This window comes from Dendrobates tinctorius, unplaced genomic scaffold (assembly GCF_039654945.1).
Source record: "Dendrobates tinctorius isolate UK_male_01 unplaced genomic scaffold, ASM3965494v1 ptg000140l, whole genome shotgun sequence".
NCBI classification, from domain to species: domain Eukaryota; kingdom Metazoa; phylum Chordata; class Amphibia; order Anura; family Dendrobatidae; genus Dendrobates; species Dendrobates tinctorius.
Genome location: NW_027361808.1, coordinates 10400300 through 10428201, shown reverse-complemented (window position 1 = coordinate 10428201; position 27902 = coordinate 10400300). Strand labels below are relative to the sequence as shown.

Sequence of the window (27902 nt, the reverse complement as noted above, 5' to 3'; positions counted from 1 at the left end):
CACACGGCCATATTGACGGAAAAATAAAAAAGTTATGATCCTGAGAAAAAGGGGAGCAAAAAACAAAAACTCAAAACCGAAAATAGTTCCGGTGTTTAAGGGGTTAACAAAATGAGGGCCTTACACCACAGAAGTGGCATCAATTTCACCACAGTAGAAATATTCTAATAGCGACCAACAGGTCTTTCTCTACACCCAATCCAGCAGATGGACACTCAGCAAGGAGTGTTCACATTTCCAAAAACTATTGGCATACACTACCAAAGTGGCATCAATTTCACTACAGTAGAAATAGTAGAATAGGGACCGACAGGTCTTTCACTACACCCAATCCAGCTGATGGACACCAAACCTGGAGTGTTCACATTTTAAAAAATGAGGGCCTGATACTACTGAAGTGGAATAACTTTCACGAGAATAGAAATAGTATAATTGGGACTGACACGTCTTCCACTACAGCTAACTCTGCAGATGTAGACCAACCATGATTGTTCACATTTCCATAAATTTGTGTTAAGAGCAGCAGCAGCAGCCACAGAAGCGACACTAAAGATATCACAGAGTGCAGTTACGTGACATTAATGCATCACCCTAAAAAATGCAATATCACCTAGTCTGTACAGTCTGCGATTCTGGTGCAAAAGTCCTTGGAGGTCCATGACATCTTTATCTTAATGAAAGCTAGGCGGTCAACACTTTCGGGGGACAACTGTATGCGCTTATCTGTCAGGACACCACCTGCAGCGCTGAAGACACGTTCTGAGAGAATGCTGGCTGCAGGGCACGATATAACCTCCAAGGCATGTGAGGCGAGCTCAGGTCACTCCTCCATTTTGGAAGACCAAAATGTGAAAGGGTCCAAACCCTCCCTGATGGTATTGATATTTAGTTCTAGATACTCCTGCACCATCCTCTCCATTCGTTCACCACGTGTAAGACTTGGACTGTGTTGTGATGGTGCACGAGTGTCCAATGACTCACAGAAATTGCTTCTTCCACTTCCACCACTACTGCTGCTTCTGCGGCTAATGTTTTGGCGTTGACAAATTGACGGGCCAGAGGTTGAAAGTCTACAGCTGCGATGCGAACTGTGTGCTTCACTGCTGTCTTGGGGAAAAGCTCTCTCAAAGTTGTATAAAAGCGTGTTTCGATGCTCAAGCATTCGGGTTCCCTTTTTAGGGCGGGAATCATCTGGCAAAATTTGGTTTTATAACTTGGGTCTAATAAAGTGGCAACCCAGTAGTCAGCATTATTCCTAATCATAACTATACGGGGATCATGTTGCAGATAGTTCAACAAAGAAGACACTCATATGTCGGGCTCTACCATGAGGTCCAAGCCCATGCTGTGTTGGTGGCTGGGTAACAATGAGGCTCGTTTCCTCCGTTCCCCTCCTGTCAACCCCGAACAACAGAAAGGGGAGGATTATCCTCTTCATCCGACAGTTGCTCGCCCATCACCTCTTCCCCCTCCATTTGTTCCTCGGATCTTGCACCTTCGATAAGTTTGTCGGTTATCATCACCAGCCCCCCTCGATCGCAGTACTCCACCCTACCTCGGCACCCGCCTGTGTGACTACAGTCTTGAACTTCGTGACAATGTTATCCCTTCCGCAGCCTCCTCTGCTTCCTCCTCTTCTTCTGTGACCGCCATCTCCTCCCGCAGGCTATTCAAAGTCTGTTCCAGCATATAAATAACTGGAATAGTGATGATGACAGCGTATTCAATGCTAACCATCTTATTAGCCATTTCAAAACTGTGCAGAAGGGTCCAGAGGACTTTAATCTGTGCCCTCTCTGTAAACGTGATTGCTCCACTTCCGTACTTCGTTGGCCCAGGCTATGCAACATGATATACTGCATGAGGGCTCGTTGCTGCTGCCACAATCGCTGCAACATGTGCAGAGTTGAATTCCACCGTGTCGGCACATTGCATATCAACCTGTTAACTGGCATGGACAAAGACCTATGTATCGATGCAAGTCGATGAGCAGAGAGGTGCGAATGGCGGAAATGATCACACCGCTTACGTGCTTTCTGAAACAGGTCACCCAGGCCAGGATAGTGGCTGAGAAAACGCTGCACCACCAGGTTAAGGACATCGGCCATGCAAGGCACGTGTGAATGGCTTGCCTTGCCGTAGGGCCCAAACAAGGTTCGCACCATTATCAGACACGTCCTTCCCTGGATACAGGTTCAACGGAGACAGCTATTGATCAAATTCAGCCTGAATAGCTGTCCACAACTCTTCAGCTGTATAACTGCATTCTCCAAGGCATATCAGTTTTAAGACTGTCTGATTGCGTTGAGCCCTGGCTGCGCAGTACGGAGGTGGTGGGAGTTCGCTATGCACTGTTGGAACGCGTGTCTCGTGAAGGCAGAGGCTGAGGGTGCAGGTGGAGGCCCTAGAGGAGGCAGAAGCAGTGGTGGAAGTGTTAAATGTAGAGATTTGACCTGCAAGCCTTGGGGATTCCAAGACTTGTGGAGCAGCGCCTGTCCCCACAGCCACTAGAGTCACACAGTGCCCAGTCAGCGAGATGTAACGCCATTGGCCATGCTTGTCCAAGTATCTGTGGTGAAATGCACCCTGGTAGACAGAGATTTTGTGAAGAAACGGGTGATGATGTCTGCTACATGCTGGTGTAGCGCAGGCACAGCTTTCTTTGAAAAATAATGGCGACTGGGTAATTGGTACTGGGGGACTGCTTTCTGAAACCTCCGGTATCCATCAGGCGGAAAGGCAGCATTTCCGTGGCCAACAAATTGGAGATAGAGTTCAACCTCTGGGCTTTGTCATGCATAGTAGGAAACAATCTTTTCCGTGACCACAGCTAAGGAACCATGGGCTGGTTGCAGTGCTGTGAGAGGGTGTAGTACGGTGAACCGGACAAACTGCTAGACTGTGAGAGGTACAGGCATAAATGTTACTGTGGATTGGGAAACATGTGGTCTGAGATCAGTCAAAAACAGCAGGCATGTCCGCTTCCATTACAGCTGAAGGCAGCCTCTCAGTCAGCGTGACTCGATCAGGTAAAGAACCCAAGGTTCTACAGTCAAAGACCTGCATCTCAATAGTTGGCACGGTAACAGGAGGAGGAGGAAGAAGCAGCAGATGTGAATGATGGGCCGGCGGATGGTGGTTAATGTCCGCTGGTTCACATTTTTGCGCAGTGGGACACCCACTCTAAAGCATGTTGATGCGCATGTGAAGGTTCATACAAGTAGTAGTCAAATTATTGCAGTTTTTACCTCGACTCAATTTCTTTTGCAAAGTTGGCAGATTACGCGAGTTGGCTCATCCTTTGCAGTGTAAAAAATGGCCCAGGCTAGGCTACCCTTGCCACCCCTGCGAGCTTCAGACCCAGAGACTCTGCTGGTCAGAGGCACAGTTGTGGCTCAGGATGCATTGCTCGTCATGTCTACGATGGACGGCGCAACGTAACCTCCTCGTCTTCCTCCTCAGATGACCTACTCAGCTGTGTGCCTCTATGTTCAATCCAACTAAGATCTAACACCTCATCATCCTCATTGTTATCACATTCCTGGCCATTGGAGTCACTCTCCTCCTCTTTCCCTGACAGCACAGTACAGTCTGTGTGAGCCTCAGATATCTGAGTCTCCTCAGGATCACCTCCCCCCAGGGGTTAACGTTTGATGACGAGGGTCAGGATGCTATTGGGAGCGTGCTTCTTCCTGCCCCGAATCCAAGCTAAAAAAAATTTTGGGAATCGGTGCAGATTTCCTCATCTTGACTCTGCAAAGCTTTTGAGTACACTTCTGATGAACATGGCATATAATGTGTGAACAGCTCTACAGAATCCCCCATCTGTGGTTCCGTGTAGTCAGTTGAACGTTTGGATAGTTGGGACGCGGGTGGAAGGGGAATTTGGGAGCCACATCTGTGGACTGTACTGGGTGTGATGTTGAGGTGGAGGAAGAGGAGGAGAGGCCACTTGAAGCTGCACTTGCCATCCACTCGTGTACGTGCTCTTTCTAGGCATCATCGACAAGGCGTACCGCTGTGCGTCTGCCAAAGAAAGGTAGTGGTGTAGCATGTCCAGTAACATAAGTTGTGAGTTGTCTTTGCATAGGACGTAACGTTGCTTCACTAGTGCTTTCACCAACATTACCACCTACCCTATGTACACCTTGAACACCAAGCCTAGTTCCCCTTCCACCACGTCCTCGCACAGTATTAACAACCAAAAGTTAGATTTTAAACTCTTCACCACCTCTGCAAACAACTGAATTTCAGCAACAGTAAATTCAAAGTTGAAATATGGCGTGCTGTATTGTGTAAGTCACACACAAAAGATTTTTTTCTTTGGACCAAGGATCAGGCCTCTATAACACACTAGACACTACAAACTATTTTTCAACGCAGGTCCCTTACTGTATGACGTTAATAAGAGAAGAATTTTTTGTGGCCTATGTATCAGGCCTGTACAGCTTAATTTAAACCCAAACAAATGACAAAGTGTGATACAGCGGGTTGTCTTTTGCAACTGAAAAATGATTTATTTTTTTTTACTGCAGCAGGCTGTTTCACATTTAGCAGCAGAAAAAATTGTAACTTTTTTTAATGTCCCTTAGGTCTGCAGACAGTTTTATTTCACCACAGCACTAAATTACAAGGTGGGATACAGCAGGCCGTTTAATATTTAATTACTACCTACATGTGAATTAGAATGCTATACTCGTGTATCGATCACAATAGAAGCTGTGCACAACTTGTGCTCTGCTGGATTTGTTTGTGCACCTCAGTATGGCCAAAAAAGAAAAAAAAAGTGCTGGAAGGTAAATTTTACAGCCACACCGGACTCTAACACTATCTGACTGATAGGCAACCACCTATCTAACTAGCTATAATATGGGATACAGCAGGCTTTTCCACACTTAGCTACTTATAAAATATTATTTAGAATGCTATACTTGTACATGGAGCACAATAGAAGCAGTTCACAACACACTTGTAGGACATGTACCCTGCTGGCTTTGTCTGAGAACCTCAGTAATGCCCCCCCCCCCCAAAAAAAAATTTTACAGCCACAAAATGGCGCTAAAACCACATGTCAGATATTTATATGGAGAGGGACATGTGATATGATTTCAGCAGCCAATGATACAAGCCGTTGTGGGCGTTTCCTTTCCTGCGCCCTGCTTGGCTAGCTGCAATGTGCACACATAAAGTGTAAAAAAAAAAAAAAAAAAGAATGCTATGCTTCCAAGGACGCGGTGCCTCTGGGCTCTGCAACCCCCCTCCCCTCATCAAACGTGCAAAACACTCAAAAAACACCACCATTATCGTTGCTAAAGTGCTGAAAATATTTTTGTGGCAACGCAAATATTTTCCCACACTTTTACCAAATGTTACCGATTTTTACCGATTTTATAAAATTTTGCTCGGGCTTCCGATCACGAATCCGAATGTGCCATATTCATGCCGAATTTGTTTGGCGATAGTTTTCCAATCAAATTCGCTCATCTCTAGTAATGAGTGCCCATGGTCTTTGGAAGGAATAAGTCATGTGCCAGTCCTTTTGTATTGACCACACATATATTTAAACAAATAAATGAGATCTCCTCTGAGACGTCTTTTTCTAAGCTAAACAAGCCCAGCTTTTCCAACCTCTCATGTGAGAGACCTTCCATCCCATGTAGTCATCTAGTTGCGCACCTTTGAACTTACTTTAACTTCTGGATATCCTTTTTAAAATGTGGAACCCAAAATAGGATACCATAATCTAAATGTGGTCTCACAAGTGATTTTTAGACTGGTGACAATGAAGTCGGGATCTCAGGATTTTCTCTTTTTATACACCCTAAAATCTTGTTTGTTTTTGTGGTTGCTGCTTGACATTGAGTACTGCTGCTCAGCTTACTTGTAACCAGAATACATAAGTCCTTCTGTTCTGTAGTCTCAAGTATACTCCCATTTAATTTATATGCAATAGGATTTCTCCTTCCTAGGTGCATTACTCTACATCTATCAACTGTGACCGAGTCACTGGTGAAGTGATGGAGGGGAGATACGTGTCTCTGCGCATGATGGCGTCAGTAATGTAAAACCAGAATAGTTTCCTCCAGCACACTATGTTTATATAAACTTATATGATGGGCTGGTTTTAGTGGACCTCCATAGAGCCGGTGGGAGGGGGCCCACCATATCTCAACATGCAGAGTCCTGTTAGGACCTGTGTGATGTCAGGAGCATGCGATCAGTCACATGATGGAGAGTCACATAGTCTTGGCTAAATGGCTGATTGCCAAAGCTTTTAGTGTTCAGGAGGTGCCTGGAGAGAGAGAGCACTCCAGGAAAGTGAGTGCTAATCTGAAACGTGGTCAATACTGCCTGTGAGCGGTCTGATCCCCGCTAGGAAAAGGACTGTGTTTCTTTTTGTTTTACTGTTTTGCCCGGAAGGCCATGCTTACTTTCCAAAGCTTGGATTATGCTGTCTTCAATAAACCAAGCATTTTCTTAAAGAGAAGGTGTTCCGGTTATATCTCTGTGTCCAGCCGAGTGAGCCGCTCTACTACACAATATTAAATCTCATTTGCCAAGTGTTTGCCCATCTAGTCATCTTATTTCTTTTCATATTTCTTGTGTAGCACAGCCTCCTGTGTTTTTACTGAAGTTCACTTGTCTTCGATCCTGACCTGTCTCTTTTAGTGAACATGATAAAACAAATTACAAACTTTATTTTCTCCAAACGCTGTGTTGTTGTCCCTCCTAGAAATGTAAGAATAAATTAGCAGCTCCAGTTGTGGGAATCCCTTGCACAGTCTGACACTGAGACTTTGTAATGCCACACCCCTTTGACAAGGGAATGTTCAAACCTAGTAGTCAATTTATTTGATATTTTCCAGGAGTCCTAACAGAGGGTATGGCACAGTACACAGCTACAAGAAAAATTTTTTAGAATTATTTCATAGTGTAGTTACTAAATCAGATATGCCATAAGTGGTGACGAGTTCTTTAACCACTCCCTGACCAGTACGTCATGGAAGGGAGTAACTTCCCGACCTTGGACGTACTGGATACGTCATATCTAAAATTTGACACTGTTACGTCAGTTTCTAACAGCAGGGCTTCTGGGCTAGTTGTCATAGGGGGGTTTTGTGCCCCCCCCCCTCAACTACAATCGCTGTGATTGGCTGTTAAATTCTGAAAAGCCATTCACAGCAATTTTGGTGTTTCAGGGTATTTAATTGCTGATGTTCAGCTTCTAATCAGTTTGATTTTTAGAGGCACTGCCAATCTTTTTTCAGCATATGATCGGTTCTGTGACTACACCGATTTTATAGGCTGGAGCCTTGCAGCATCACCAGGCCCAGCACTAATTAGTGTGACGGGACGATGACCTTGATTGCACCAATCTGAGTGCAGAGACGCGATCTGACCCCACAACGACCACTCTGCACTTCTTCATCCCAGCTTGAGGGCGTTGCAGAACAGTTATTGTCATGCTCTGCTGGGCCTTGTAGTGCCACAAACCTTTTCAAGCCTGTGGCATCACTTCTGCTGGTGTTGCTGTTCTTGAAAGAAGACATTCCTGATCCCTGATTTTTTTTCTTAATCCTCCCCCTCGTCTCCTTTACCTATTCCCAACCCCCCTTCTGCTGCTGAGCGCTGATCAATTCTTGACCGCTAAGGCCTCTTTCACACTTCAGTTTTTTACAATCAGTCACAATCCGCCAGGTTTTGAAAAAAACGGATCCGTTTTTTTTTTGAGGATCCGCCAAAAGTTGCTGTCCGTCACCATCCTCAAAGATTTCAAAACGGAGCTTGTAACGTGGTTTTTTTTTTTTTTTTTTCTCTCTTTCTCTTTCTCTCTCTCTCTCTCTCTCTCTCTCTCTCTCTCTCTCTCTCTCTCTCTCTCTCTCTCTCTCTCTCTCTCTCTCTCTCTCTCTCTCTCTCTCTCTCTCTCTCACAGATTTTGTTCCACAGTCAGGTGTCCAATTTGATACTGCCAGCGTCACAGAAGTATATTTTTAAGCTGTACAAACTGTCCGTGACTACCTCGGGGTATACCCACATGTTTTGGGTTTATGAAGGGAAGGACACCTGGATTCAACCCCCTGAATGCCACCCGTGTCCTGAGAGTGAGTAGGAAAATTGTGTGGGATTTGGTGCACCCACTGCTGGATCAAGGTTATCACCTCTACATAAATAACTTTTTTACCAGCGTCCCTCTCGGTGCGAGCTATCGCAGCATGCGGTACTGTCTGAAGATATCAGAGGGGCCTCCCTAAGACTCTAATTGGGCAACTGTTCTGAAAGGGTGAGAGCAGAGACCGATGCAGCGACAACATGCTGGTGGTCACGTGCAAGAGGGATGTCTTTTTCTTGATCACCATACATGGTGATGGCAGCAACCCCACCGCAGTACGAGGTTACTCTACACAGGTCAACAAACCAGACACTGTCCTGGGGTACAACAAGAACATGGGGGGGAGGGGTGGGGGATTGAGTTGATCTCTTTGATCATGTCCTCCAGCCGTACAGTGCCATAGCTATGGTGTGGTACAAGAGGCTGGTTAAGCAGATCGTATAGATTGCATTGTATAATCCTTTTGTGCTATCGCGATGTGCAGGCTAGAACGGTACACGCCTTTAGTTCCCGGAGGTAGTGATCAAGGCCCTAATATTTGGCAGTCAAGAAGATGCAGGCCCCAGTATTTTCAGAACTGAAGGTGCCCGTGTCTTACTAGGGCAGCTTTTCTCTGGTGAGGTCGTTCAAACCTCAAAAAGAGGAAGGCTGTACCAAAAGTGCTTTGTGTGTTACAGAAGGGGGATAAGAAAGGATACCATTTGGCAATGCGACACCTATCCTGGCAAATCTAGCCTGTGTATAAAAGAATGCTTCAAACTGTGCCACACATCCATGAACTACTAAATTTTTTTCTGAGTTTCACAACTTACTGATGCACTCTACACAACTTGCGTGTGCCATTCTAATGTACGCTACACAACTCGCGTGTGCCAACCTGATAGACACTACACTGCTCGCATGTGTCAACCTGATGCACTGTACACAATCTATATATGCAACCACATTATACAATTCACATACCAGGAAAACATTAGATCAATCACAATATAGGGTCACTTGTGGGGTTTTGTCTGTTTAGGCACATCAGGGGCTCTCCAAACGCAACATGACACACACATACCATCCCTTCAAAGTCTGTGCTCCAAAATGTAACTCCTTCCTTTCGAGCCCTGCTGTGCACCCAAACAATAGTTTGTCCCCACAAATGGGCTATCTGTCTACTCGGGATAAATTGCACAACATATTTAGGGGTCCTTTTTCTCCTGTTACCCTTGTCAAGATAAAAATTGGGGGACTAAAGTAAAATTTTTGTGAAAAAAGTAAAATGTTCACTTTGTTTTCCTTCCACATTGCTTCAGTTCCTGTGCAGCATCTGAAGCATTAATGAACTTGAATGTTGTTTAAGGTACTGTCACACTTAGCGATGTACCAGCGATCCCGACCAGCGATATGACGCGGTCAGGATCGCTGGTACATCGCTAAGTGGTCACTAGTGAGCTGCCACATAGGCAGATCTCACTAGCGACATCGCTGGGGACGGGGGTCGCTACTTACCTGTCACACCAGGCGATCCTGCGTCCTCCCGCCCGGCTCCACGCGTCGCTCGTCCTCACAGCAGGAAGCGCCGCAGGAAGCTGACGACGAGAAACGGTCCAGGACGTTGTCGCGCGATCAGCGATAACCAGCGGGGGAGCCGGTCGGAGGTAAGTATCAGACACAGCGATATCGCTAGCAATATCGCTATAACGTCACTAGTTATAGCGATATTGCTAGCGATATCTCTTAGTGTGACATGCCCTTTAGAGCACCTTGGGGGGGTGGAGTTTTTATAATGGTGTCACTTTTGGGTATTTTCTGTCATATAGGCCCCTCAAAGTCCATTCAAATTTGATGTGGTCCTTTAAAAAAAAAAAAAATGGTTTTGTAAATTTTGTTGTAAAAATGAGAAATCGCTGGTCAACTTTTACCCCCTTTAACTATTCCTGACAAAAAAGAATGTTTAAAAATCTTGCTGATATAAAGTAGACATGTTGGAAATGTATGTCGGGTCAATAAATATCTGATTTAAGGGCATAAAAATCGAAAATTGTGTGTGTGTATATGTGTGTGTGTGTGTATATATATATATATATATATATATATATATCTATATCTATATCTATATCTCTATCTCAAGAAAGAACTGTAACAGCACCAAAGCAATACCTTATTGAAGTGCACGCTTCCCCAACCAGTGTTCAATTGGCATAGCAGGATAAGTAGCAAAAAAAACAGGGAAAGAGCACATGAAGTAAAAAAAGGTGAACTTTAATGCCCAATGGCGTGGCAACGTTTCGGTTGTGAAATCCTTTTAATATATATATTCGTCTTATGGTGTGTCTGTCTGTAACTGAAATCCTGCGTTGCTGATTGGTCGCGGCCGCCAGGCCTCGACCAAACATCGACAGGTGCAGTGCGCAGGCGCAGTCCTCAATTAGAAGGACACACGCCACTGCTACCGTCGGGAGATCAGCAGCGCTAGCCGCTGATCTCCTGATGGTTGCCGTGGGTCATCTCCGGGCGCACGGGCGTCCTCCGGACCCTGGGTACCATAAACGTATAAAAAAAAGAGTGATATACTCACCTTCCGACGGCCTCCGGACTTTTTCTCTCCTCTCCATGCTCCCGGCATCTTCCGTTCCCAGTAAGGCTTTGTACCAAAGATCGCTGATGATGTCGCACTCTCGCGAGAGTGACGTCAGCAGCGGTCTTTGGCACAAAGCATTACTGGGAACGGAAGATGCCGGGAGCGTGGAGTGGAGGAACACAGTCCGGGGGCCATCGGATGGTGAGTATATCACTTTTTTTTATTTTAATCTCCCGCTGGCCATATTCTAGAGTATCCAATGCTTTAAAATCGGGCCGGCAGCTAGTGTATGTATATGTGTGTATATATATATATATATATATATATATATATATATATATATATATATATATATATATATATATATATATATATATATATAATACAGTACAGATCAAAAGTTTCGACACACCTTTTCACTCAAAGAGTTTTCTTTATTTTCATGACTATGAAAATTGTAGATTCACTCTGAAGGCATCAAAACTATGAATAAACACATGTGGAATTACAATTAACAAAACACTGTGAAACAACTGAAAATATGTCTTATATTCTAGGTTCTTCAAAGTAGCCAACTTTTGCTTTGATTACGGCTTTGCACACTCTTGGCATTCTCTTGTTGAGCTTCAAGAGGTTGTCACCGGAAATGGTCTTCCAACAGTCTTAAAGGAGTTCACAAAGATGCTTAGCGCTTGTTGGCCCTTTTGCCTTCACTCTGCAGTCCAGTTCACCCCAAACCATCTCAATTGGGTTCAGGTCTGGTGACTGTGGAGGCCAGGTCATCTGGCGTAGCACCCCATCACTCTGCTTCTTGGTCAATTAAGTACACAGCCTTGGTCTTGGTACACAGCCAATGGGGTCATTGTCCTGTTGAAAAATAAATGGTGGTCCAATTAAACGCAAACCGGATGGAATAGTATGCCGCTGCAAGATGCTGTGGTAGCCATGCTGGTTCAGTATGCCTTCAATTTTGAATAAATCCTCAACAGTGTCACCAGCAAAGCACCCCCACACCATCACACCTCCTCCTCCATGCTTCACGGTGGGAACCAGGCATGTAGAGTCCATCCGTTCACCTTTTCTGCGTCGCACAAAGACACGGTGGTGTTTATATTAGATATAAAGCTGAATGTGTGTGTATGTTTGTATGTATGTGTGTATGTCCGGGATTGGCATCTGCACCGTCGCAGCTACAGCCACAAAATTTTGCACAGTCACACGTCTGGACCCCGAGAGCGTCATGGGCTATGTTGTGAGGCGAAATTTTAACCCCGCGTGTTCCAATTCACCGAACAATTTGGCCTATTATTCTTAGAATTTCTATGGTGTTATTGTCCTTCTGTAAAGCTGGAAATAACACAATTTATTACCGTGCCAACACAGACCACCCTCTGACACAGGCTGCAGTGGGAGCCCAGTATCACACATGATAGGATACAGATGATTAGATACACGGCTCAGCAGTCAGTATCACACAGGATAGGTTTAGATACACAGCTCAGCAGTCAGTATCACACAGGAGAGGATTAGACACATGGCTCAGCAGTCAGTATCACACAGGATAGGATTAGATACACAGCTCAGCAGTCAGTATCACACAGGATAGGATTAGATACACAGCCCAGCACAAAGTATCACACAGAATAGTATTATATACATGGCTCAGCAGACAGTATCACGCAGAATAGGATTAGATACACGGCTCAGCAGTCAGTGTCACACAGGATAGGGTTAGATGCACGGCTCAGCAGACGGTATCACACAGGATAGGATTAGATACACGGCTCAGCAGTCAGTATCAAACAGGATAGGGTTAGATGCACGGCTCAGCAGACGGTATCACACAGGACAGGATTAGATACACTGCTCAGCAGTCAGTATCACACAGGATAGGATTAGATACACAGCTCAGCAGTCAGTATCACACAGGATAGGATTAGACACATGGCTCAGCAGTCAGTATCACACAGGATAGGATTAGATACACAGCTCAGCAGTCAGTATCACACAGGATAGGAATAGATACACTGCTCAGCAGACAGTATCACACAGGATAGGATTAGATACACAGCTCAGCACACAGTATCACACAGCATAGGATAGGATATGGCTTTTTCTTTGCCACTCTGCCCTGAAGGCCAGCATCCCGGAGTCGCTTTTTCACTGTAGACATTGACACTGGCGTTGTGCATGTACTATTTAATGAAGCTGCCAGTTGAGGACTTGTGAGGCGTCAATTTCTCAAACTACAGACTCTAATATACTTGTCTTGTTGCTCAGTTGTGCAGCGGGGCCTCCCACTTCTCTTTCTACTCTGGTTAGAGCCTATTTGTGCTCTCCTCTAAAGGGAGTAGTACACACTGTTGTAGGAAATCTTCAATTTCTTGGCAATTTCTCGCACAGAATAGCCTTCATTTCTAAGAACAAGAATAGACTGTCAAATTTGACATGAAAGTTCTTTTTTTCTGGCAATTGTAAGAGAGTTTAATAGAACCAACAAATGTAATGCTCCAGATTCTCAACTAGCTCAAAGGAAGGTCTGGTTTGTAGCTTCTCTAATCAGCCAAACTGTTTTCAGCTGTGCTAACATACTTGCACAAGGGTTTTCAAAGGTATTCTAGCCATCCATTAGCCTTCTTACACAGTTAGCAAACACAAAGTACCATAAGAACACTGGAGTGATGGTTATTGGAAATGAGCCTCTATACACCTATGAAGATATTGCATCACAAACCAGACGTTTGCAGCCAGAATAGTAATTTACCACATTAACAATGTATAGAGTGTATCTCTGAATCATTTGTTAGCTTCGTTGGAAAAAACTGTGCTATTCTTTACTTTTGAACGGTAGTGTAAGTGTGTCTGTGTGTGTGTGTGTGTGTGTGTGTATACATATATATAATAAAATTTACACATACACACTAGTTTGCGCTTTGTTTTGCAGGGGTGAAATATTCTATAGTAATGAAGTGCAGAAGTATTCCGTTCCTTTTCCTGGATCAGATGCTGCTGTTGTCGAGAGGACCCAACGTTATCTCTATGAGAATCTGCAGGAGACTCCAGTGAGTAAAGTCTGTTGGTTGTTTCTGTAATATTTGAAAAACTATAAAGGTTGCACCATACAAAAAACGATTACTCTAGATTGAACATCGAAAATGGGGAGAAAAGGAAAGAAATCGTTATACTGTATAGTGTATATATGAAGTTTTCATCTGGAAAATTGCTATGAAAAATACAGTAAAAAAGAAGGTACTTGACACATAAATTGGCCAATATATGTGAGCCCAACTGCCAAATCAAGGTGTCCTTCAGTGTTGGGTCCCTGTCCTGATATGCCACCTCTCCTGGACAAAAATTCCCATGACTTATGGGGCAGGAATAGGCAAGCTAACTGCTTAAAATCACCTGTGGCTGATGAGAGTGGGAGTGCACATGTCCAAAAAGGGTTATATTCAAATAGAGAAAAAGCCCAGCACATCCAAGCTAGTGTGAACAGGTGCCAAAAAAAAAAAAAAAAGTATAAATTTAACCCCTTCATGACCAGAGCTTTTTTCGTTTTTCGCTCCCCTTGTTTCCAGAGTCATAACTTTTTTATTTTTCCGTCAATATGGCCATGTGAGAGCTTAGTTTTTGCGGGACGAGTTGTACTTTTGAACAACATCATTGATTTTAGCATGTCGTGTACTCAAAAACGGGAAAAAAAATTCTGAGTGCGGTGAAATTGCAAAAAAAGTGCAATCCCACACTTGTATTTTGCTTGGCTTTTTTGCTAGGTTCACTAAATGCTAAAACTGACCTACCATTATGAGTCTCCAGGTCATTACGAGTTCATAAATACCAAACATGTCTATGTTCTCTTTTATCTAAGTGGTGAAAAAAAATTCCAAATATTTTCCGAGACCCGTAGCGTCTCCATTTTCCATGATCTGGGGTCGGATGAGGGCTCATTTTTCGTGTGTCGGGCTGACGTTTTTAATGATACCACTTTTGTGCAAATAGTTCTTTTGATCGCCCGTTATTGCATTTTAATGCAATGTCGCGGTGACCAAAAAAAACCCCGAAATTCTGGCGTTTTTAATTTTTTTTCTTGCTACGCCGTTTAGTGATCGGGTTAATCCTTTTTTTTTTATTTTAATTGATCAGGCGATTCTGAACGCGGCGATACCAAATATGTGTATGTGTGTTGTTTTTTTGTTTTTTTTATTTCGATTGGGGCGAAAGGGGGGTGATTTGAACTTTTAGGGTTTTTTTTATTTTTTTTAATTTTTAAACACTTTTTTTTTTTTTTACTTTTAGCATGCTTCAATGGCCTCCATAGGGGGCTAGAAGCATGCCACATTTTATCGGCCCTGCTACATATGGGCGATGAGCAGATAGCCCATATGTAGCAGATTTAATGCAGATTTTACCACCGGGTGGCGCTCATAGCAATGTGCCTGCAACAGCCATAGAGGTCTCTATGAGACCTCTGGTTTTCAAGGCAACGCGTCGCCGACCCCCGCTCATGTGACGGGGTCGGCGATGCGCTCACTTCCGGCCCGGCGGTAGTTAAATGCCCTCTATCAACGTTTGACAGCAGGATTTAGTTAATAGGCGCGAGTGGATCTCGATTCCACTCACGCTTATTGTGGGCACATGTAAGCTGTTTATAACAGCTGACATGTCACGGCTTTGATTTGGGCTCACCGCTGGAGCCCACCTCAAAGCAGGGGACTCTGCCTACTGGCGTACTATCCCGTCAGCAGTCAGAAAGGGGTTAAAAACTGTCTCTGGTTTCTATATTTTCGTTGTTAATACAGTTAGGTTATGTGCACATGTTGCGGAATTGCCGCAGAAATTTCTGCGGAAATTCCGCAGCTCCCTGCCGCGGGAAATACGTGAGAAATCTGCATGCGTAATTCCCACGTATTTCCCGTGAAAAACTAGCGTTTTGCAAGTGCAATTAGCTTGCAGAATGCTAGCGTTTTCCAAGCAATCTGTAGCATCACTTGGAAAACTGATTGACAGGTTGGTCATACTCGTCAAACATAGTGTTTGACAAGTGTGACCAACTTTTTACTATTGAGGCTGCCTATACGGCATCAGTAGTAAAAAGATATAAAGTTTAAAATAATAATAAAAAAAAAAAAATCGTGTTATTCTCATCTTCCGGCGTCCCATGTAACGTCCCCATGCCTCAGCGATGCTCCCGGCAAGTCCCATTCCTAGCGATGCCTTGCAACAATAACCTTTGATGACGTAGCATCTCGCGAGACCGCTACGTCATCAAGGCATCGCTGGGAACGGGAGTTGGCAGGAGCATTGCTGAGGCCTGGGGCCGCTATGTGGGACACCAGAAGGTGAGAATATCACGATTTCTTATTTTAATTTTATTTTTTACAGGGATATGGTACCCAGAGCCTGGAGGACAGTCTCCTCTCCTCCAGACCCTGGGTACCATTAGCACGGTTTCCGCTTACTTTGCGCATGGTGGGCTTAGCCACATGCGGAAAGTAAGCGGAACAATGCATTCCTATGTGTGCGGAATTCCCGCGATTCCGCACAAAGAATGAGCATGCTGCGTATTTTTCCGCGATGCTATTCCGCCGCGGAACAATACGCAGCATTAGCGCAGAATGTGCGGAATGCCATTGAATACAATGGGGTTGCTTATTTTATGCGTATTTGCAGTGTTTTCGCGGCGAAAAACGCGGCAAAAACGCATAAAATCTGCGAGAATTCCGGACTTGTGCACACAGCGTTAATGTTGAAAATATGTTTCAGTTAGCGAGGAGAGTGCAACATCAGTATCATTTTCAACCTCTTAAGACTAGAGTTATATAACATGATGTGTAACTTGTAAAACATTATATTAAAATGATTGAACATTTTCCTATTGGGAGGAAAAGGCTTAAAACTATTGCAATAATTCCAACATAGCCTGCATCGTGTATTACTTATTCTCACAGTGAAATATGGATCCTATGTAGCCTTAAGTAATTAAAGGAAGTTAAAAAATCTGTCCAAAAGAATGTGGTCATTCTATTCCTAAACCAAGGGGCGTTAATATGATGTTGGTCCCCTTTCTGCAGCCATGACGGCTATTCTTTTGGGATGGTTTTCCACAATATTTGAGTGTGCCTTTGGAAGCTGTTACTCATTCATTTAGACAAAAAAAAGTTTGTGACAAAGACCTTCTTATTCAACATCAGAGTGTCATGACTCATTTTTGGAGTCGTGACAGCTCTGGTTGTCCTTTAATTTTAAATTTTGTTTTTACTTTTGCATCAGCAAAGGTTAATGTCAGTTTCCTTGCAGGCAGCTGCTTTGTTGCTGGTCAGCTAATGTGGGTGATGACCACTCCCACCATCCTTTAAATAGTCACATGACGCTTCAGCTGACTGTTGGTAATTGACCATAGACCAACCAAGAATTTTGCAGCTCTCTGGTGGCAGCAGTGTGTCTGCGAAGTTTGGTTTCCTGATTCTGTATCCTCTGTGGCGTGGAGCTTGGCAGCAAAGGCTTGAGCCAAGTTTCTTTTTTCCTTTCTCTGTCTGTTTCGTGTTTGTCACTACCTATCACTGATACTATTTACAGTGGTGACGCTAGCGCCCTTGCCGGCCAGTACACTAGCCAGGGTGTTGTGAGGTGACAGCTAGGGACTAGACACGTGAAAGTGGCGGGGGGGAAGGACCGCATAGGGTGTTAGGAGAGCTTAGGAATAGGCACAGGATGTATTAGGAGGTTCCCCATCCCTTGTTCCCTACTGTTAGGGCCTTCCTCTCCCTTTTTCCATCCTGTTGTGTGTGTGTGTGTGTGTGTGTGTGTGTGTGTGTGTGTGTGTGTGTTGTGCCGTCCGCCGGACTTTCCCAGCCTTTTAAGAAATCTGTATCTACTAACCATCTACTCTTATGAGAGAGTTACCACTGTTACTGCCTTAAGGCATGTTTCACACGTCCATTATTTTTTTTCTGGAACTGGAAAAAAAACGCTACCGGGGATGACAGTGTCCGTGTATGTAATGCCACCACCCCTCCACAGAGATATAGATTTCAGTCTAAGGAGAGGATTTACATAGGTTCCCATACAGATGAAGACTTTAGTCTAACTGAGGATTGGCATTAGGTTAGGGTCCTGTGTGTGTAATACTTGTGCCACACGTGTGGCAACCGTGTGTCGCATCAGTACCACATGCCCGAGCACCAGGGAAGCAGCAATAGAGTTACTGCTGTTCCTCGGCGCCTGGTGCTGAAGACGACTCTCATTATTCTCTCCTGCTTTGCCGGCAATCAGCTCAAGCAGGGGAGTATGATTAAAGTTATTTTAAAGTGATAACAATGACAGCAGGCGCCTGATGGGACTGTTACTCACATCAGCCTACACCTGCTGCCGCTAATTAATAAATAATTTAAAAAAACGACGTGGGTTCGCCCAATTTTTGACATCCAGCCTCGCTAAAGCTGACAGCTGGGGGCTGGTATTTTCAGGCTGATAAGGGGCCATGGATATAGGCCCTCAACAGCCTAAAAATAGAAGCCCGCAGACACCCAGAAATCTATTAGATGCGCCAATTCTGGCTCTTTGTCTGGCTGTTCCCACTTGTCCTGTATCGGTGGCAAGTGGGGTTCATAATTGTGGGGTTGATGTCATCTTTGTATTGTCTGGTGACATCAAGCCCACGGCATAGTAATGGAGAGTTGTCTATAAGACACCTCTCCATTACTAATCCTACAGTTATACGGTAAATAAAGACACAGCAAGTATAAAGTCCTCTATTAGAAATAAAACAAAACACACTTTTCCATTTTTATGTAAAAATAACAAACACAGTTGGGTGAGTATAATGCCTTATTCTACTGAGTCGTTTGTATCCTGTAATAAAGCAATAATAAAAAAAAACAACAATATTCCTCAACTGTCCGTCGTTCCAAGTCTGGGGGATAAATAGTTTTCAACATGGACGGTGCCAAGATGCGACCGTCTAGGCTGAGAACCACTGCTGAATCACTGACCAGCTATGACATCATTGAGGTTACTGCCGATTTGTGAGGCTGAGACTCCAGCTGGGCTGAAATGGGGTGACCTCTGCACTGGGGAAAAAGTCAGTCATGAGGTCACCGCAGTTCAACCTCAGTGACTTAACCGCAGATCATGATGAGAAATTCTCACAGTGATCTGCTGTGAACTCACTGAGCTAAACTTTGCGACCTCATGACTTTTTCCCACAGCGCTGAAGTCTCCGCAGTTCAGCCTCACTGACCGGCGGTCACTGGAATGCAGCCTCACTGACCGGCGGTAACTTCGATATTGTCACCCCTGGTCAATAATGCTGCACTCGCAGCAGTTCATTCACCAGTGGTTCTCATCCTGGACGGTCGTATCTTGCCACCGTCCAGGTTGAAAACTATTTATCCCCCAGACTTGGATAGCGCCGTTGGGCAGCAAGACGGACAGGTGAGGAATATTGTTGTTTTTATTTTTGTCTTATTACAGGAGACGAGGGATTCAGTAGAATTAAGCGTTAAGAGCCTGTCACACTAAGCGATATCACTAGCAATATCGCTATAACGTCACTGGCTTTTGTGACGTTATAGCGATATTGGTAGCGATATCGCTATGTGTGATACTTACCTCCGACCGCTCCCCCGCTGGTTATCGCTGATCGCGCGAGAACGTCCTGCACTGTTTCTCGTCGTCAGCTTCCTGCTGTGACAACGAGCGACGCGTGGACACGGGCTGGAGGACGTCAGGATCGCCTCATCTGACAGGTAAGTAGCTACCCCCGACCCCTGCGATATCGCTGGTGAGATCTGCCTGTGTGGCAGCTCATTAGCGACCACTTAGCGATGTACCAGCGATCCTGACTGCGTCATATCGCTAAATAGAAAAAAACACGGCACTCAGTGTGGATGGAGGGAGGTGCATATGTCGGGTATCCAGCCAACTAACAATGTAGTACAAAAACTTGGCACTCAAAAGAAAAATTGATTTGACAGTTCCTTTATTGTAAAAGGCATCCAGTTAAATATACTTCTTTTACTTCTTTAAACGTTTTTGGTCATACAATTGACCTTCATCAGAAACAGAATTTTTTCATAGTTGGTTTTAACTGAGAGGAACTGTAATGGAAAATTCCATATATTATTATTAAAGAACCGCTGTCATAAGTAGGCACTATTCAGTACTGGGTATATTCATTAATAATGTGGAGAAACAGACGTCTGGGAAGCAGCAGCTACTGAGGATGAAAGGACACCATTCATGTAGGAAATCACCAGACCCACGGGTTTGACACCTTGGGTTATACAGGGATCGGTAGATCCAATAATTAGTGTGGGTGTCCAGAAATTTGTACTGTAATATATTCAGGAAACTATCCTGTATTGTTTGTGACAGGCATGAATGTCCACAACTGGGTGCTGTGATTCTTCAAATGGTCTGTCCAGCCCAGGGAGGCAAGTGTGTCACAGGGAGAGTGAACGCGCTGTTCAGGAGAAGCACTGAGGGTGCAGAGGAATAGCGCTTGGTCTGTGGCTGGACGCATGTGCTGCTGGTATGAGAGACGCTGTGACATATTGCGTCATATCGCTGGTCGGGATCGCTGGTACATCGCTAAGTGTGACAGTACCTTTAGGTAGATGAACAAAATTGTTAGTTATTTTTAAATAAAAATGAAAGTTGTATTTTATACTTGCTGTGTCTTTATTTACCAGATAACTATAGGATTAGTAATGGATAGGTTTCTTATTGACACCTCTTCATTACTAAGCCATGGGCTTGATGTCACCAGACAATGCAAAGGCCGGACAAAGCGCCAGAATTGGCGCATCTAATAAATGTGCATTTTCTGGGCGACTTCAGGCTGCTAATTTTATGCTGGGGGGGCCTGTATCAATGGCCCCTTACCAGCCTCAGCTCCCAGCTGTCTGCCTTAGCAAGGCTGGTTATCAAAAACGAGGGGACCCCCACAGCGTTTTTTAAATTATTTATTAGGAATATCCTCATTCCCCAGCAGCAGCAACAGCATGACAAACAATGACTTCGGCCCGGTGGGGGGAAGGCTCTCGAATTTCTTCCACACTTGGCAGTCGGTCTCCAACTGCCTTTGGGTCCTCAATGTCATCAAGGAGCGTTTTCTCTTGGAGTTCGAGTCCTCTCCCCCTCGGGGTCTGAGAGTCACCTCCCTTCCATCTCGGGAGGCTCAGACAACACTAAAGTCTGGCATACAGGTCCTATTGCAGTCAAACGCCATTTCCCAGGTTCCTATGGAAGAACACGGAAGGGGTCATTATTCTCAGCTGTTTCTGGTAAAAAAGAAAAAAAAGCCCACGGGAGAGGCGAAAATAATAATACACTTAAAAGACCTAAATCGGCACATCGCACACCGCAAATTAGTAGATAAAAACAGCCATTCCCCTGATTGGACCTCACTCCTTCATGGCAACCATAGACCTGAAGGACGCTTATTTCCATGTTCCTATTCATCCTCGCAACAGGAAGTATCTGAGGTTTGCAGTTTGACGAGATCTAGAGATAAAGCACTACCAATACAACGTGCTCCCCTTTGGCACATCCTCTTCCCCACGAGTTTTCGCAAAGATAATGGCAGAATCTGTGTGCCACATTCGGAGTCAAGGCATCTGCATTGTGCCTTACCTAGACGACCTGCTGATAATAGGCGCTTCCTACCAGACCCTAGAGAACCAGGTCTGGATATTCTTCGATCCTTAGGATGGATTCCAAATATAAAAAAATCCCAGCTCCAGACCTCTCAAAAGAAAAGATTTCTGGGAGTCATGTTAGACTCAGGAAAGCAGATGTCTTTCCTTCCAGAGGACCATCGGATTGCCATAATTTAAAAAATCTTGGACTTCAGAAAACAGAAGTCCCAGACCCTCCGGTTAGCCATTTCAGTCCTAGGGTCAATGACGTCCTGCATCCAATCAGTGTCCTGGGCACAGGCCCATTCTAGAGTACTTCAGTCTCACATCCTAGGAAACTGGAATGGAAACCACCGCTCCTTAAACAGAAAGATTCTGACTCCAGGAAAAGTAAGAGCTTCCTTGGCTTGGTGGATAAACCCCAAGAATCTGTGCAAAGGTGTGAGTTGGTCTCAGTCCCCTTTAGTCACGGTAACATCGGATGCCAGCAAAAAAGGCTGAAGAGCCATAGTATCCCAGACCCCATTCCAGGGGTTATGGAGTCAGGAAGTAGGTGCAAGATCCTACATATTCAGTGAGCTAAAGGCTGTTGAGGAGGCTCTCCTGGCAACAAGAAACCTGGTCCAGGGTCATCAAATCAGAGTATACTCCGACAACATGACTGCAGTAGCTCACCTCAAACACCGAGGGGGCACGAAATTCGACAGCTTAAAATGCATTTCAGAACGAATATTTTCTTGGACCGAAAAGCGCCTTCTTTAGTTGACAGCAGTCCATCTAAAGGGGACCTCCAACCTTCAGACAGACTACCTGAGCAGACAATGTGTTCAGCCTGGTGAGAGGAGTCTGAACGACAGAATTTTCAGGGGTCTAGTGAACAGGTGGGGCCTTCCAGAGGTCGATCTGCTAGCATCAGAACGAAATTCTCAAGTGAAGAACTACTTCTCCCTGAACCCCAGGGACAGATCCCTAGGAAAAGATGCCGTTGCTTACAAATGGAATTTCCTTCTTCCGTATGCCTTTCCCCCAATTCCAATTCTGGCCATGACTCTGAGGAAGATCAGAGAGGATCAAACTCCAACTATCCTGGTAGCTCCGGTATGGCCAAAAAGGAGCTGGTTCATCTTAATAACAGAGCTTCAAATAGACAGGCCAGTCCACTTACCCCTAGAGGATGACCTTCTCCTACAAGGCCCCTTATACCACCCGAATCTTCGGGAGTTGAAGCTAGCTGCCTGGTTACCGAGGCCCAGGTCCTAAGAGCTAAAGGTCTGTCAGATGCAGTAATCGCGACTCTACAGAAATCAAGGAAACCAGTCACCAATGCCATCTACAATAAAGTGTGGAAAAAAATCTTGTCATGGTGTCTTCCGAATCCTCCTGACCCTGCACATCTCAATATTTCTTGTATCCTGGATTTCTTACAGAGAGGGCTTGAATTAGGCCTGAGGCCCAGCACCTTGAAGGTACAAGTTTCTGCATTAAGCTCCATGTTTGACCGGGACTTAGCCAACCACCATTGGATAAGGAGGTTCATGATATCAGCTACCAGACTACATCCGAGGAAACATGCTGTTGTTCCCTCACAGGACCTGAATATGGTGCTTAACCCCTTCCTGACATCCGACGTACTATCCCGTCCATGGGACCCGGGCCATAGTACGCCAAACATAAAAACCGCCATAAATAGTAAATAAAACCCCCCGTTATCACCCCCTTAGTTAGGGAAAAATAATAAAATAAAAAAAATGTATTTATTTCCATTTTTCCATTACGGTTAGGGGTAGGGTTAGGGCTAGGGTTAGGGTTAAGGCTAGGGTTAGGGTTAGGGCTGAGATTAGGGTTAGGGGTGTGTTGGGGTTCGGGTTGGAGTTAGAATTGGGGGTTTCCACTGTTTGGGCACATCAGGGGCTCTCCAAATGCAACATGGCGTCTGATTTCAATTCCAGCCAATTCTGAGTTGAAAAAGTCAAATGGTGCTCTTTACCTTCCAAGCTCTGACATGCGCCCAAACAGTGTTTTACCCCCACATGTAGGGTATCAGCCTACTCAGCACAAATTGCAAAACAATTTTTGGGGTCCAATTTCTCCTGTTACCCTTAGGAAAATAAAAAATTGGGGGCAAAAATATCATTTTTGTGGAAAAAAATGATTTTTTTATTTTCAAGTCCGAGCGTTATAAAATTCTGTGAAGCCCTTGGGGGTTCAAAGTGCTCACCACACATCTAGACAAGTTCCTTGGGGGTCTTGTTTCCAAAATGGGGTCATTTGTGGGGGGTTTCCACTGTTTAGGTACATTAGGGGCTCTCCAAATGCAACATGACACCCGCAGAACATTCCCTCAAAGTCTGCATTCCAAAACGTCACTACTTCCCTTCCGAGCCCCGACGTGTGTCCATACAGTAGTTTTCTCCCACATATGGGGCGTCAGCGTACTCAGGACAAATTGGACAACAACTTTTGGGGTTCAATTTCTCCTGTTACCCTTGGGAAAATAAAAAAATTGGGGACTAATTGATCATGTTTGTGGAAAAAATACGATTTTTTTATTTTCATGCCCGGGCATTATAAACTTCTGTGAAGCACTCGGGGGTTCAAAGTGCTCACCTCACATCTAGATAAGTTCCTTAGGGGGTCTAGTTTTCAAAATGGGGTCATTTGTTGGGGGTTTCCACTGTTTAGGTACATTAGGGGCTCTCCAACGGCAACATGACACCCGCAGACCATTCCATCAAAGTCTGCATTCCAAAACGTCACTACTTCCCTTCCGAGCCCCGACGTGTGTCCATACAGTAGTTTTCTCCCACATATGGGACATCAGCGTACTCAGGACAAATTGGACAACAACTTTTGGGGTTCAATTTCTCCTGTTACCCTTGGAAAAATAAAAAAATTGGGGATTAATTGATCATGTTTGTGGAAAAAATACGATTTTTTTTATTTTCATGCCCGGGCATTATAAACTTCTGTGAAGCCCTTGGGGGTTCAAAGTGCTCACCTCACATCTAAATAAGTTCCTTAGGGGGTCTAGTTTTCAAAATGGGGTCATTTGTGGGGGGTTTCCACTGTTTAGGTACATTAGGGGCTCTCCAAAGGCAACATGACACCCGCAGACCATTCCATCAAAGCCTGCATTCCAAAACGTCACTACTTCCCTTCCGAGCCCCGGCGTGTGCCCATACAGTAGTTTTCTCCCACATATGGGGTATCAGCATACTCAGGACAAATTGGACAACAACTTTTGGGGTCCAATTTCTCCTGGTACCCTTGGGAAAATAAAAAAATGGTGACTAAAAGATCATGTTTGTGGAAAAAATACGAATTTTTTATTTTCACGCCCGGGCGTTATAAACTTCTGTGAAGCACTGGGGGGTTCAAAGTTCTCACCACACATCTAGATAACTTCCTTGGGGGGGTCTAGTTTACAAAATGGTGTCATTTATGGGGGGGTTTCCACTGTTTAGGTACATCAGGGGTTATCCAATCACGACATGGTGTCCGATCTCAATTCCAGCCAAAAACGTCAAATGGCGCTGCTTCCCTTCCGAGCTCTGCCATGCGCCCAAATAGTGGTTTACCCCCACATGTGGGGTATCAGCGTACTCAGGACAAATTGCACAATAACTTTTAGGGTCCTGTTACCCTTGGAAAAATAAGAATTGAGGGTGAAAAGATCATTTTTGTGGAAAAAATATGATTTTTTAATTGTACGGCTTTATGTTATAAACTTCTGTGAAGCCCTTGGGGGTTCAAAGTTCTCACCACACACCTAGATAAGTTCCTTAGGGGGTCTAGTTTCCAAAATGGTGTCATTTGTGGGGGGGGGTTTCCACTGTTTTCCAATCGCGACATGGTGTCCGATCTCAATTCCAGCCAAAAGTGTCAAATGGCGCTGCTTCCCTTCCGAGCTCTGCCATGCGCCCAAATAGTGGTTTACCCCCACATGTGGGGTATCAGCGTACTCAGGACAAATTGCACAATAACTTTTAGGGTCCTGTTACCCTTGGGAAAATAAAAATTGGGGTGAAAAGATCATTTTTGTGGAAAAAATATGATTTTTTAATTGTACTGCTGTACGTTATAAACTTCTGTAAAGCCCTTGTGGGTTCAAAGTTCTCACCACATATCTAGATAAGTTCCTTGGGGGGTCTAGTTTCCAAAATGGGGTCACTTGTAGGGGGTTTCCACTGTTTAGGTACATCAGGGACTCTCCAAACGTGACATGGCGTCCGATCAGAATTCCAGACAATTTTGCATTGAAAAAGTCAAACAGCGCTCCTTCCATTCTGAGCTCTGTCATGCGCCGAAACAGTCGTTCCCCCCACATATCAGGTATCAGCGTACTCAGGACAAATTGCACAATAACTTTTGCAGTCCAATTTCTCCTGTTACCCTTGGTAAAATAAAAAAAAATGAACCTGAAGTACTTTTTTTGTGAAAAAAAGTTAGATGTTCATTTTTTTTTTTTAAATATTCAAAAAAATTCCTGTGACGCACCTGAAGGGATAATAAACTTCTTGAATGTGGTTTTGAGCACCTTAAGGGGTGCAGTTTTTAGAATGGTGTCACTTTTGGGTATTTTCTATCATATAGACCCCTCAAAGTGGCTTCAAATGTGATGTGGTCCGTAAAAATAAAATGGTGTTGTAAAAATGAGAAATCGCTGGTCAACTTTTAACCCTTATAACTTCCTAACAAAAAAAAATTTTGGTTCCAAAATTGTGCTGATGTAAAGTAAACATGTTGGAAATGTTAGTTATCAAGTTTTTTGGGTGCCATTTCTCTGTGATTTAAGGGCATAAAAAATTCAAAGTTGGAAAATTGCGAAATTTTCAAAATTTTCGCCAAATTTCCGTTTTTCTCACAAATAAACGCAAGTTATTTGAATGAAATTTTACCACTAACATGAAGTACAATATGTCACGAGAAAACAATGTCAGAATCACCGGGATCCATGGAAGCGTTCCAGAGTTATGACCTCATAAAGGTACAGTGGTCAGAATTGTAAAAATTGGCCCGGTCATGAACGTGCAAACCACCCTTGGGGGTGAAGGGGTTAAAGGGCTCACACAATCTCCTTTTGAACCTCTGTCATCTTATGCTCCTCTCTTGTAAAGCTGCCTTCCTTGTCGCAATAACTTCAGCAAGGCATATGGGAGAGCTGCAGGCTCTTTCAATTAGGGAACCCTTCTTGACGATTAGAGATGATTCTTTAGTCCTCAGTCTTGATCCATCTTTCCTTTCAAAGGTAGTGTCTGACTTCCATAGATTACAGAACATTATCCTCCCTTCTTTCTGCCAAAGCCCAGCAAACCCTAAAGAGGAAAATTCCATATGCTGGATGTGAGGCATATAATTCTGCATTACCCGAGCTTTACCAAACCCTGGAGAATCGACCAGAATTTGTTCATCCATTCATCAGGCAGAAATAAGGGAAAGAAAGTAACAAAAAAATACTATTGCGAACTGGATCATGAAGGCCATTTCTAAAGCATATCTGACTCAGAACATGTCACCCCCTGCAGGGGTACTTCAGTTTCCTCGGCTGAAAAGGCAGGTGCATCCTTTGAGCAGATCTGCAGGGCTGCAACTTGGTCTTTGTTGCATACTTTTACTAAACATTATAGGTTGGGCCTTTTGTCCAACAGGGAGTTAGTCTTTGGCCGAAAAGTGCTTCAGGCCATTGACCCCCCCTAGTGCAGTATAGGTTGGTATTCCTCCTATACTGTCGCGGAAGGTTGCTAGAGAAAATAGAATTAGACTTACCGGTAATTTGAGCATGAGAGGTACCAGCACAAAAATAGCAAAATTTCACATATACAAACTCAGAAATACATAACAAAAGATACGGAGAAAGAATGAGTTTACCGTATACAATGAAAGTATTTATTAATGCAAAAAAATCCTTCAGTTACATAAATAGTAAAATTTACAGTAAAATATTTTATGTCAATTAATGTGTATGGATATATATGATCCACAAGACTTCTGGCCACAGACTACAAGCATAGTGTAGCAGAGCAGAGGAAAAATTACTACCGTATATACTCGTGTATAAGCCGACCTGTGTATAAGCCGACCCCCCTAATTTTGCCACAAAAAAAACTGGGAAAGCTTATTGACTCGTGTATAAGCCGAGGGTGGTGCTGCACAAGGGTTAATGGTGGTCCAAAAAGATGCTCCATAGATAAATACCGCCATAAAATGCTGCAAAAGGGTTAATGGTGGCCCAACAAGATGCTCCAAGGATAAATACCCCCATATATTGCTGCACAAGGGTTAATGTTGTCCCAAGTAGATGCTCCATACATAAACACCCCCATATGCTGCACAAGGGTTAATGGTGGCCCAAGTAGAAGCTCCATACATAAATACCCCCATATGATGCACAGGGATTAATGGTGGCCCAAGTAGAAGCTCCATACATAAAAAAAACCCCATATGCTGCACAAAGGTTAATGGTGGCCCAAGTAGAAGCTTCATACGTAAAATACCCCCCATATGCTGCACAAGGGTTAATAGTGGCCCAAGTAGATGCTCCATATATAAACACCCCCCATTTGCTGCACAAGGGTTAATAGTG

The 27902-nt window shown here is 44.2% G+C and overlaps 1 protein-coding gene across 3 annotated transcripts in view; it reads left to right on the top strand.

The window, feature by feature from the left end:
* The window catches only part of LOC141049027 (saccharopine dehydrogenase-like oxidoreductase), a 279626-nt gene that overhangs the window by 156375 nt on the left and 95349 nt on the right, over positions 1–27902 (top strand). For all 3 annotated transcript variants that reach the window (XM_073545128.1, XM_073545127.1, XM_073545126.1), the window contains one exon: positions 13624–13741. In XM_073545128.1, coding sequence (XP_073401229.1) covers positions 13624–13741 — 118 coding nt within the window. The remainder of the gene's footprint in view (positions 1–13623; positions 13742–27902) is intronic.